Source organism: Bombus terrestris, chromosome 14, assembly GCF_910591885.1.
Source record: "Bombus terrestris chromosome 14, iyBomTerr1.2, whole genome shotgun sequence".
In the NCBI taxonomy this organism is placed as follows: Eukaryota; Metazoa; Arthropoda; class Insecta; order Hymenoptera; family Apidae; genus Bombus; species Bombus terrestris.
Window position 1 is genome coordinate 4,391,249 of NC_063282.1, and position 11,092 is coordinate 4,402,340.

General features: G+C 32.0%; 5 protein-coding genes across 7 annotated transcripts; 1 reads left to right on the top strand and 4 right to left on the bottom strand.

Moving 5' to 3' along the window:
- Nucleotides 1-22: 22 nt before the first annotated feature.
- On the bottom strand, nt 23-1,049 carry LOC100650901. Its single transcript, XM_003400519.3, has 2 exons — nt 865-1,049; nt 23-779 (listed from the first exon to the last, which is right to left on the bottom strand). Exons 1-2 carry the CDS (start codon nt 917-919, stop codon nt 133-135), a joined length of 702 nt encoding a protein of 233 aa, XP_003400567.1. The 5' UTR covers nt 920-1,049; the 3' UTR covers nt 23-132.
- Nucleotides 1,050-1,115: 66 nt separating this feature from the next.
- Nucleotides 1,116-2,355, bottom strand: LOC100651018 (proteasome subunit beta type-3). Its single transcript, XM_003400520.4, has 3 exons — nt 2,214-2,355; nt 1,361-1,926; nt 1,116-1,278 (listed from the first exon to the last, which is right to left on the bottom strand). Exons 1-3 carry the CDS (start codon nt 2,214-2,216, stop codon nt 1,230-1,232), a joined length of 618 nt encoding a protein of 205 aa, XP_003400568.1. The 5' UTR covers nt 2,217-2,355; the 3' UTR covers nt 1,116-1,229.
- Nucleotides 2,356-2,714: 359 nt separating this feature from the next.
- On the top strand, nt 2,715-6,874 carry LOC100651139 (cullin-2). Of its 2 annotated transcripts, none has more exons than XM_003400521.4 (8): nt 2,715-3,131; nt 3,743-3,951; nt 4,042-4,540; nt 4,622-4,801; nt 4,875-5,093; nt 5,171-5,341; nt 5,413-6,357; nt 6,432-6,874. In XM_003400521.4, the coding sequence occupies exons 2-8, from the start codon at nt 3,833-3,835 to the stop codon at nt 6,561-6,563; spliced, it is 2,265 nt and encodes a 754-aa protein (XP_003400569.1). In that variant the 5' UTR covers nt 2,715-3,131; nt 3,743-3,832; the 3' UTR covers nt 6,564-6,874. The 2 variants fall into 2 exon arrangements, with proteins under 2 accessions (XP_003400569.1, XP_012171518.1); XM_012316128.3 differs by having other exon boundaries at nt 3,743-3,936.
- LOC100651262 (homeobox protein ARX) lies at nt 6,347-8,643 on the bottom strand. Its single transcript, XM_003400522.4, has 3 exons — nt 8,288-8,643; nt 7,711-7,913; nt 6,347-7,624 (listed from the first exon to the last, which is right to left on the bottom strand). Exons 1-3 carry the CDS (start codon nt 8,499-8,501, stop codon nt 7,286-7,288), a joined length of 756 nt encoding a protein of 251 aa, XP_003400570.1. The 5' UTR covers nt 8,502-8,643; the 3' UTR covers nt 6,347-7,285.
- Nucleotides 8,644-9,022: 379 nt separating this feature from the next.
- On the bottom strand, nt 9,023-10,331 carry LOC100651384 (retinal rod rhodopsin-sensitive cGMP 3',5'-cyclic phosphodiesterase subunit delta). Of its 2 annotated transcripts, none has more exons than XM_003400523.4 (4): nt 10,106-10,331; nt 9,879-9,941; nt 9,537-9,794; nt 9,023-9,458 (listed from the first exon to the last, which is right to left on the bottom strand). In XM_003400523.4, the coding sequence occupies exons 1-4, from the start codon at nt 10,144-10,146 to the stop codon at nt 9,377-9,379; spliced, it is 444 nt and encodes a 147-aa protein (XP_003400571.1). In that variant the 5' UTR covers nt 10,147-10,331; the 3' UTR covers nt 9,023-9,376. The 2 variants fall into 2 exon arrangements, with proteins under 2 accessions (XP_003400571.1, XP_020722227.1); XM_020866568.2 differs by lacking the exon at nt 10,106-10,331 and adding an exon at nt 10,033-10,105.
- Between the last annotated feature and the right edge of the window lie 761 nt (nt 10,332-11,092).

The following is an 11,092-nucleotide window of genomic DNA, read 5'->3' on the forward strand; positions in this document are numbered from 1 at the left end:
TCCTCAAAAAAATAATACACTCTTCAATTTTTAAACATTAAAAATTTATTTTGCATATCTACATAGTGTAGAGAATCAAAGTATATTATTTATTTCTATAGTGATAAACAATTATGGGTCTAATATATATATTTAATCAAGTGTTAAACGTGGTCTATTACGTTTCCTCATTCGTTCTTCTGTTTTTTCTTTTATGAATTTCCTAATCATGTCTTCAGACAATATTTCACCTCTAAACGTTTTTGGTAATATTTCTTTATCCAAAATTGCAAGTCTTTCTTCAACATATTTTTTAGGATTGAACATGTGGGCTTCTTTAATTTTTGCAATTAATTCTGCTTGAAATACTTTTTCCTTTGTTATATTACGATTTGCTCTTATCTTCGCCCACACAAACTTCATTCTTTTACGTAGTTTCCTTCTTTTGTGTTTCTTCATCTTTTTTCTTCTAATTACCATTAAACGTACAGCTAATTTTTCTAAAATATTTTCTGTTGTAGGCAGTTCAAAAGATGTATTTGTTAATGGTAAATCCTGCTTAATAGGCTGTTTTATTAAAGGTTCTTCCATTGATGGTATATATCTTGATAATGGTATTTCATATATACTTTTTTTAGTAGTACTGTCTGGATTTCTAAAATCTATATCAAGTGTTTTTGGTATAAATCTAATATGCACGTTTGAAGGAGTTAATGCATTTTTATAAAAATTAGAAAAATGCAAGGTATTATTGCATCCTTTTAACACATGGGAAGAGTAATATCTCGCGATAATATTACCTAAAATAATCCATAGTTATGTTTTGTATTAGGTTATTTTCTCTGCAATATAAAATTTTATATGAAAATCATGTACTTTACATACTTTTTCCCTTTGTTGTTATTTGTCGAAATGCTGCACATAATCTGCTAACAGCCATTGTAATTCTTTTTTACATATTTTTATAAACAGAAGCAAAATTAAAATATTAATATTGTATGTATCAAGCTGAGGTACTGACCGATCCAGAACATAACCTCATTTAAAAAAAAATATGGTGGCGTACGCGTATAGAAGCTATTACCTATGTGGATAAAACAAGTAATTATAAATGCATAAAATAAGAAATAACAAAATTCAGATTTTACATTTTGTTTATTGAAAATGATTAATTTATTTAAACAATATATGTACTTCTTAATAAAAGATTTTATATTGGTATACAATACAAACATGTATTCAAAAGTATTTTAATCCATTCGTGTCTTAATAGTCCTGGTTGTAACTTTATCTTTTTCTCTGTAATTAAAAATTAATTAATATCTTAGTATCTTAAAATAAAAAAGAAAGGAAGAAAAACATAGAGATTAAAATAACCTACATTATGTAAACAATAGCACCCCAACCAGATATTGCATCTCTGTCACATGCATTTACCAATGCTTGACTGATTGTTTCAAAAAGATCATCTGGCTCCATATCTGGTTCAAAAAGTGATTCACACATTCCATATAGCTGCTCACTACATGTTCCGCCAACCACAAAATCATTTGATGGACTTATACATCCTATCAAATCCACATTACAAATAAATGGTTCATAAGTAACAGGACTTAATCCAGCAATGACGGGCTCTACAAAATAAGGTCCAAATCTTCTCTCGTATAATAAATTTGATACCATTGATGCAAATGTTTTAGGATGTATCTTTCTATTCTCCTTCAACTCATAGAGATTTAATCTAAATCTTAACTTTTCCATTACAGTTTGAGTATCGGTGGCAAGACCAGGAAGGCTAAGATATAAGTGAGATCCCATTTCAAAGATCTTTTGAAAATCACATGTTATGGTCTGTGCTTGAATACCAAATCTGCGATCAGCAGCTATTGCTACACAATTCTTGCCTTTCATTGCTATGATAGCTCCACCATTATAGGCTAAAATACTCTGAAAAGAATCACAAACAAATAAAATTGTGATAGGTAAATTTATTTTATTTTATAATTCATTTCAATTAATTCAAATTTTTAACTAACTAATAAAATAAAATTTCATTTATAACATAGTTATATCGCTTTAACATAGTCTATAAAACGTGCAATGTCATTAACGTATTTGACAGCAACATAACCTCTTTTTTACTTTATATTATTTTAAAATATTAGAGTATGACAGTAACCAACATTTTAAAAAATCGAAGAGATGTACCAAGAATTTAATATACGAAAAATTACCATTTTTAGAAGGTTCTGAAGAATTCACCAACAATTAAATGCGATATTACTTCAAAATCTACCCTGAAGGTCTATATTCGAAGCGCAACTTATGTCACGAAACATATAATGCATAGAACTTCGATTTTCTTTTTCGTTGTAAGTTATAAACATAAATTTACATAACTCATTTTGTTTAATGATCACTAATAACACATAATATTCGTATTTAGACCCATATTACATTTAATAGAATTTCTTGATATTATATACATATTTTCAAAAAATATGCGGGAAAAGTATCATCTTGAGTTTTTGATTCTCTAAAATCCAGTAATCTTTTACATAATTTTTGGATTGCATCGAGGTATATTAAACCTACTTAGGAGATGTTTTTATAACGGGAATAATGATCCTAAGTAAATAAAATGCAATATATTGCATAAATTTTTTATTTACATAAGAGCAATATGATGTATTCCTCTATTGAGATTGAGAGTAGAGCCTCTAGATAGTATATTCCATCATCCCCTCCAAGATCTCAGAAAGTCAAGATAAAAGGGGAAAACATGGCTCTGCAATGTTATTGAGAAATTCGAAGCCGTTTAATGTTTCGCATTTAATTCGTTGTCTATTGTAAAGGAGAAAGTTTATATTTTTTGTGGGTTCAAAGTGCTTTTTTAAATAAACGTTTTATAAAAGTGATAGCCAGAATTAAAACCATAGGTGGAAAACGAACGAGGGCGAAAGAGAAAGAGAAAGAGAGAGAAAATGTGTTCGATCAAGACGAGTCATTGTAAATGCCATGAATTTTGCAACTGGGAATGATTTTCGAATTAACGAAAAGAAGAATTTTCATAGAATTTATCCTGATAGGAGTTAATATCAATTGGCAGTTGTATTCTGAAGAATACAGATCACTCTTCCGACAAGTTTTTGGTTAGTGGTTTCGATCAAAACCATCTGGATACAACCAGTCAGCTGTAAATTGCAACACGCGTTTACACGTGTATTTTATAGTTCGTTATAGTTCGATGATCAATTAAACATATCATTTGAATTTAACCATAATAAGGACTAATACGATACAATAGCAACACAAAATGATTGTTCTTAGTCCGCATTTGACGATAATTTACGAACGGTTCATATCTTTTGATACAAATATACAGGCGCTATTTTGAGTGCTGATTAACTCGATCTACTTCTAGAAAAGTGTTACAAGAAATAATTTGCTGGTCGTATGCATTGCGTCAAATACGATTGAATGAAAAAAATTTCAGACGACCATGAAATAAAAGTGCACTCGCGATGTATTTTACTTTTATGTTATTTTTAAACCACTGATATACAAAACACTTGGACTAAGCCTTGTAGTTTCAGTCTTTGTATATAGTTAAAAGATTATTCTTGGAATATATTTTAAGTGTTTGGCTTTAATATTCTTTAATTCCGTGACTTTTAACATATACTTAATTAGTGCAAATCTCTTCTTATCTTTTTTCTGTTATTACTTAAGAAATTATAATCAATATATTATTTTTTTGTAGGTTTAGAAGTTTGATAATTATATTATAGAATTTATATAATTAGCTCTTTGGTATTATAAGTCTTTGATATTTTGTTGATTGTGCAAAAGAATGTCACTAAAGCCTAAACGAGTTGATTTTACTCAAACATGGGAAGCATTACAAGAGACTGTAAAATGTGTAATAACATTATCTTATGTTCCACGTGCAACATGGTATGATAGATTCAGGTACTTTATGATATCTTCTGATTATTTTCAGAGTATTAAAGTAGTTATATATTTTGACATTGTGTATATGTTTTGTATATTTTGTTTCAGTGATGTGTATTCATTATGTGTGGCATATCCAGAACCACTTGCTGATCAATTGTATTATGAAACAAAAAGATTTCTAGACAATCATGTCTTCCAATTGTTAGCAAAAGTTCGTGCCCAAGGTGAATCTAATTTACTGCAGGCATATCATCAAGCCTGGACAGAATATTCACAGGGCATTAATTACTTGCATTGCTTGTACTTATATTTGAATCAACAACATATTAAAAAACAGAAACTTTCGGAGGCAGAACTGATTTATGGGATGTCTTCCACTACGGTTGTTGATTGCCAAGAACAAATGGAAATAGGAGAATTAGGTTTAGATATTTGGAAAACAAGAATGATTATGCCCTTAAGAAAACAGCTTGTCTCTCTATTGTTAGAAAACATTCATGCGGATAGAGTTGGTACATCTCCTACAGCAAATACAGAAGTTATTTGTGGTGTGATACAGAGTTTTGTTCGGGTTGAGGAATATAAAATGAAGGGACAATTAGATGTAAGGATTTCTATTATGCTATTTAGTTTTCTTTAGTGTAATATGTGCTTGCAAAACTTTATATAATGTGTCTTGCTTTAGATGTATCAAGAAATTTTTGAAACACCTTTTCTTGAGGCTAGTGGAGAATTTTATATGAGAGAAGCAATCGAATTACTTCAACAATCGGACGTAACCCATTACATGGAAAGAGTGACATGGCGATTCATGCAAGAGGAACTTCGTGCCCATAAGTTTCTTCATGCAAGCTCTGTGCCTAAAGTATATTTTTATATATTAAATATAATGTACGTTAAATTAAAGCGATCGATCGTTTAACAGTAATATATCGTAGGTGAGACAATGCTGTGAAGGAAAAATGATAGCGACGCATGTAGCGTGGTTTCATTGGGAAGGAAAAAGGATGATAGAGTACGAACGTAAAAGAGATTTGAGCCTTTTGTATCCATTGTTAAGGCCATTACCTTCAGGTCTGACGGCACTTGTACAAAAATTTACTGAACACATTACTCAGCAAGGGTTACAAGCAATTAGCTCTTTACAAGGAGAAAATGTAAGAAATATGACAATACTAAATGTAATTTTATTTTCTATGAAATTGTTTTATTATTTGATAACTACATAATGTAGATACACACGCAATTCGTGGAAATCATGTTGGATGTGCATCGTAAATATTCGGAATTGATTAAAGATGTGTTCAGAGGCGATCAAGCTTTCGTAATTGCTCTCGATAAAGCATGTTCGGTTGTCGTGAATCACAGGCCTGCTCCACGGCAACCAGCTAGAGCACCTGAGCTAGTAAGTACTTTAAGTAGTGGTATTTCAACGCAATTTGTTTAATTTTTTTAATTTGTAATATTTCAATTTAGTTCGCTAAATATTGCGATTCTCTGTTAAAAAAATCTACGAAGGCGGCATCGGAGGGAGAAGTTGAAGAAAAACTAGCACATTGTATTACCGTGTTCAAATACATTGATGATAAGGATGTTTTTCAGAAGTTTTACGCACGAATGTTGGCGAAGAGATTAATACACCAACAATCGCAATCGATGGATGCCGAAGAATCAATGATTGATCGTTTAAAACAAGCTTGCGGTTATGAATTTACGAATAAATTACATCGAATGTTCACCGATATGTCAGTTTCAGCAGACTTAAATGCTAAGTTTACAACGAGCTTACGAGAAGGAGATAGAGAAAATCAATTAGGCATTGGTTTTGTAGTATATGTGTTACAAGCAGGAGCTTGGCCATTGGGTTTACCACCATCTTCAGGACCATTCGATATTCCTCAACAATTAGAAAAGTCTATACAAGCATTCGAAACTTTTTATCACGCGCAATTTAATGGGCGAAAACTCACTTGGTTACATCACCTTTGTCAAGGCGAACTCAAGTTCAATTACTTAAAGAAACCTTATTTGGTAACTGTACAAACGTACCAAATGGCACTGCTGCTCCTTTTCGAGCATTGTGATTCGATGCAGTGTAGAGAAGCCGCTGCATCATTACACTTATCGCATGATCAATTAGTTAAACATGCGACCAGTTTGGTTGATTGTAAAATTTTGAAAAAATCAACAGATGGAGAATTAGAGGAAGATACGACTTTGACGCTCAATTTCGATTATTATAATAAAAGAACGAAATTTCGTATAACTGGTACGTTGCAACGGGATGTACCGAACGAGTGTCACGATGTCGAAACTACACATCGTAGCGTCGACGATGACAGAAAATTGTACCTGCAAGCTGCTATAGTTCGTATTATGAAGAGTCGTAAGGTTTTGAGACACAATCAACTCGTGCAAGAGGTGAGTTTTATTTTGACATGATACATGGGAACTATCTAAACACGATGTAACTGAACGTACTAATACGATTCCAGGTACTAAGTCAATCTAAGGTTACATTTGCACCATCAATCAGCATGATCAAAAAATGTATTGAAGCTCTTATAGATAAGCAATATATCGAACGTACGCCAAATAATGCAGATGAGTATTCGTACGTTGCATGATTTTATTGTACCATTTGACACAATCATTAATTTATTTCATTCAGGGTGCTTTGTGATCGTTCATAATATAATAATTTTTACTAATGTTTTAGTAAAACGATCGATTATTCTAAATTTTATCTGATCGGATACATCTTTATAGAAATGAACAATACTTTTTCGAATGATAATGCCCAAATTAAATCTGAGATTTGAAAGATCAAAAAAAGCATCCTGAATTGCTTTCTTGCTCCTAAATCAATTGATTAATAACTTAGTTTATTCAATGACTTATAATATATGTGCACGGAATAAAGATGATTACTATTTTATGCTGGAACAATTTCATTGGTTTCCCAAGAATAAAAATTTAATTTCTGATTTTGATATAACGTACAATTATTACTACTCGTGTTGAGATTCATTGAATCTATACGAAGAATAAATCTATATATTTTTACAAAATTATGTAACAATATTCCAAGCATATTTGAATTTTAATTTTTATATCGTTTCTTATAATAAGTCTCTGGTCCCTCATCTCGAAATTATAACATACCAGTTAAAACTGGTAATAATGTACATGACACTTTTGATGGCCATATATTGCACGATACATGGTGAGATTTAAGTGACATTGCAAAGAATTGTTTGCATCAAACACTTTGCTCTTTAAAAATGTTACATAATATAAGGAATGTTATTAATCAGTTCCACTACAGCATAGATTTGGATTGGTACTATTAGGAACGCGGAGTTTTTAGTTGTAACAGTTCTGGATCCAGCAAAGGATTGTCGTCTGCCTCTGATTCTAATGGCTTATTCATACTATTAACCACAAGAGGTGATGTAGTGGCTGTGTTACTATATGGTGAAAACCCTGCCCATTCCATGCCAAGATATATAGGTGGTGGGCTACCCAATGGTGGTTCCAGTAACAAATGATCTGATTGTTGCTGCTGTTGCTGCTGTTGTTGTACTTCTTGACATTCAGAAGGTGGCATATGCGAGGTCAAGTGAGTGGTTACTTTACATTGTTTTTCTTGTTTTCGCCACTTTGCTCTTCTGTTTTGAAACCATACCTGTATGGCATAAGCAAATTGTTGAATCTGATTAATAATTATCAATTGCATTTTCTGAAGCAATAGAATACATGGCTATTATATACCTGTACTCTTGCTTCTGTCAATTGGATACGTAGAGCAAGCTCTTCTCTAAAAAATACATCAGGATAATGTGTCTTCTGAAACGCTCTTTCTAATTCTTCTAATTGAAAGTTTGTAAACGTGGTGCGATATCTCCGCTGTTTCCTTTTTCCAACTCCAGTTGATTGTCTATCCTCGCTTCCCGGACTTGGTGAAAAGTCATACGCTACAAAAGTTTATCGTTTTTCTCAACATTATTATACTTGATAAACTTTGTGTGAAATTAAGCGTATAATATCGCGGATTTAATGTAATTGTTTCATCTTCAACCGAAGTACAGTCGGTACGAAACATTACGGAAATTAATAAATTGATTCGGCGATTCACACGCTGCTTCCTCATTGCACTTAATCATGTTGAATGGCGTAAAATGATTCATAACTGTTAAACTGATTACCACTAACTCTATTTAAAACAAGGGCTGCCGATTCGCTTAATGCATTTAGCAATAATTTAATTGAGGACTGCCCCAACTTACGAGTCGACAGGTAGAGAGTGGCAGTTAATTAAATCAGGTCTGGGGTGGCAGGGTGCACTTACAGAATTTTGTAGGAAAGCAAACTGAGGAAGATTGAGCGCCTATCAGACCAGCCAGAGCAGTCGACTGTAGATCTCCTCCGGGGTTGATCTCGTCTGGTGCTCCAGCGGAAGCGACGATCGCTCCAGTGGATACTAGAGGATCACGCGGTGCACCCACCAAAAACAGTTGTCTACTATTTTCGTTTGCACTTTCGTCTTCTTCCTTTAAATCCATTGCAATATTTAGCTTCCGTTGTTTAATTAGTCAAACACAGAATAGACGAGACAGACGTTACACCGAATGAAAGATAGACTAATGGTAATTGAATCACTACCAGGTTGAGAAGTTCGTGTGGGTACCACAGCGACTCCGCAACTCTGCTATTTCTTTTCTCTTTTCCTCCTTTTTTTCCTTACACCTGTACGACGTAGATAGGGTAGGGGATAGAGTATATTCAACATGAACTCCCTCAAGAGGGGTAGTGAAGCCTCAAAAATGTATTGCTTATACACCACGAATCAATAGCATGAATGTACACTAGAAAAACGGTATATCTATTTTTCCCCATGTCATCATTAATTATTTTGTGAGAGATTGATATTCGCACGATCGTATATTATCATCGATCTTTCGGTATTAATCATAAGAGATTATTTTGAAAGCGTTTTACATTTACGAAATATTTAGTTACGATTCTTATTTTATGATAAGGAATAAGAATAGAAGATTAGAATGTACTATTGAAGACACAAAGCTTTTATACATCTTTTTATTAGAACAGTGTAGTGTATTACAATATGTACAAAATCTGCTACATCCATTTATACTTAAATAAAGGTGTATTGTGCCTTAAAAGTGCACATCTCAAGTATTACTATAGTAACACTTTTTTGGCTTATATAAAACTGAAATATAGTGCCATTTGGTTTACTCATGAAAATGTGAGAAAATATATTTAGCACAGTGCATATCACAGTAGGTGCATGAAGTAAAATGTTCAATATGAACTTCGTTTAAGATTATTATCATCTTCAGTATTCCATCTCATGTGTGCATGTTGAAACACATTAGTTGGACCCACGTCGTATCATTAAAGTAGAATAGAACATTTAGACGTAAAAAAGGCGAACCTTACTGGTAGAGACTAATAGATCATCGTCGAAAAATTTTGTCTCTATCACAACATTCCCACTGAATATGGATAAGAAAGGACCAATTATAAATAAACGATGTCGAAACAGAAAATTATAACAATAACATTATACTTACTTTAAGATGTTAGCAGGCATCATTTGACTTTCTGGAGCAGCTTGAATTAAACTTTGCCACGTATTAGTACTGTTAGGTATAACAAATCCAAATTCAAAGAACCATTCCTCTAAGCATCTACCTTTAAACAACACTTTCTGTTCTAACCTAAACCTTTCCATTGGTTCTGCAGAACTAAAATTAATTTCTCGTGATATTGCACGACACTTTAGAATTCTTTTAGGTACTCTTGCTTCATGTTCGACCTCAGGTACAGACCTTTATACAACCAATTCTATTGTTAATACGAAGATCTTATCATTGTAACGTTATCAGAAATCGTATAGGTTATGATCTACTTACAAATCTTCGTTACCTTGCCATAATATTTTGCCATTATCAGCATCTCGTAAATTCATCCAATTTCTGTAACAAATAACAGTTAAGGAACGTAATACTGTATGCAAATTAATATCATAAAATAGGTAAGGTTAATTTCATCATAATTGACTTTAACCTATAAATTGTCACGTTTATATGCGATTCGTTCGCAACAGGTATATAATTTTGTTACACGAGAAAAAGGATACACCTGAAAGCCTTTAAGTATATCTTCGCCTCGGGAAGGCATAATTAATTACAATCAAAGCGAAATACTCTTATTTCGTGACTATGTAAATGAATCACGTCCATTCAGCCGTTATCGATTCTTTGTACTGTTGGTTTATAAGTAGAAAGTAGCCGTTGGTCATGTCGGCTAATTTCAGGGATTATTGTTAATACAGGTAAGTTAATTAATACAAATGACTATTAACAAAATCCATATATGTATACATATGTATGTATTTGCAAGTTAGATAATGTAAATGATAGATGGAATAAATGGGATACAGTATAATGCGTTATATCTTATAATATATGTATTCTTGACTTATTACGATTTAAATTGTTTATAATATGTACGAATATCTTGTGATATATAGATGCTGATAGTTTATGAATACAAGAATTGATTAGACAATACGAGGATTAAAATATTACTTTAATAATAATCAATAAATAGAAAAATGTTTTCAAATGCAAAAAAGGTGAAGACACCAGCTTTAATCAAAAATGAAGAAAGATGAAAGGACTCGTCTAAAGAATCAACGAAATTATAAATAAATTTTCAATCAACTATTATTTAAGCATTATCTGTATATTTGTATTAAGCACTTTTATACATCATTTTTAAGCGAATTATATATTGTCTAATTGAATGTATTTCACCGTGTAATCTTATTAAAAAGATAATTATAATTAATAATAAATTATTGTAAATGAATCTATAAGAATATTATATTATATAGAGTAGTAATTACGAAAAAATATTGCAAAATTTCTGAAATATTGAACACGGCTTGTCTAAAGCACGTTTCAGAACGCATAGCCCAATTTTTGTCTTCGGACATGCCACGTTATACCATCTATCTGTAAACGCTCCAAGTTTCAGTTCCTTTACCACCTCATAGATGGTGAAACGTGGTATATCCGAAAACAAAAATTGGGCTCTGTGTCCTTAAACTTACGTTGGACAA

Excerpts from the sequence above, each read along its gene's own strand:
- LOC100650901 (XM_003400519.3), bottom strand. The coding sequence starts at position 919 with ATGGCTGTTAGCAGATTATGTGCAGCATTTCGACAAATAACAACAAAG. Across the intron at positions 780-864 it reads AATAACAACAAAGGGAAAAA|GTAATATTATCGCGAGATAT; the intron begins GTATGTAAAGTA and ends GGATTATTTTAG.
- LOC100651139 (XM_003400521.4), top strand. The coding sequence starts at position 3,833 with ATGTCACTAAAGCCTAAACGAGTTGATTTTACTCAAACATGGGAAGCA. Across the intron at positions 3,952-4,041 it reads ACATGGTATGATAGATTCAG|TGATGTGTATTCATTATGTG; the intron begins GTACTTTATGAT and ends ATTTTGTTTCAG. Across the intron at positions 5,342-5,412 it reads CAGCTAGAGCACCTGAGCTA|TTCGCTAAATATTGCGATTC; the intron begins GTAAGTACTTTA and ends ATTTCAATTTAG.
- LOC100651018 (XM_003400520.4), bottom strand. Across the intron at positions 1,279-1,360 it reads GGTGCTATTGTTTACATAAT|AGAAAAAGATAAAGTTACAA; the intron begins GTAGGTTATTTT and ends TTTTAATTACAG.
- LOC100651262 (XM_003400522.4), bottom strand. The coding sequence starts at position 8,501 with ATGGATTTAAAGGAAGAAGACGAAAGTGCAAACGAAAATAGTAGACAA. Across the intron at positions 7,914-8,287 it reads TTGCTTTCCTACAAAATTCT|CGTATGACTTTTCACCAAGT; the intron begins GTAAGTGCACCC and ends AAACTTTTGTAG. Across the intron at positions 7,625-7,710 it reads TGACAGAAGCAAGAGTACAG|GTATGGTTTCAAAACAGAAG; the intron begins GTATATAATAGC and ends TATGCCATACAG.
- LOC100651384 (XM_003400523.4), bottom strand. The coding sequence starts at position 10,146 with ATGCCTTCCCGAGGCGAAGATATACTTAAAGGCTTTCAGGT. Across the intron at positions 9,795-9,878 it reads TGGCAAGGTAACGAAGATTT|GTCTGTACCTGAGGTCGAAC; the intron begins GTAAGTAGATCA and ends GGTTGTATAAAG. Across the intron at positions 9,459-9,536 it reads ATGCCTGCTAACATCTTAAA|TGGGAATGTTGTGATAGAGA; the intron begins GTAAGTATAATG and ends ATCCATATTCAG.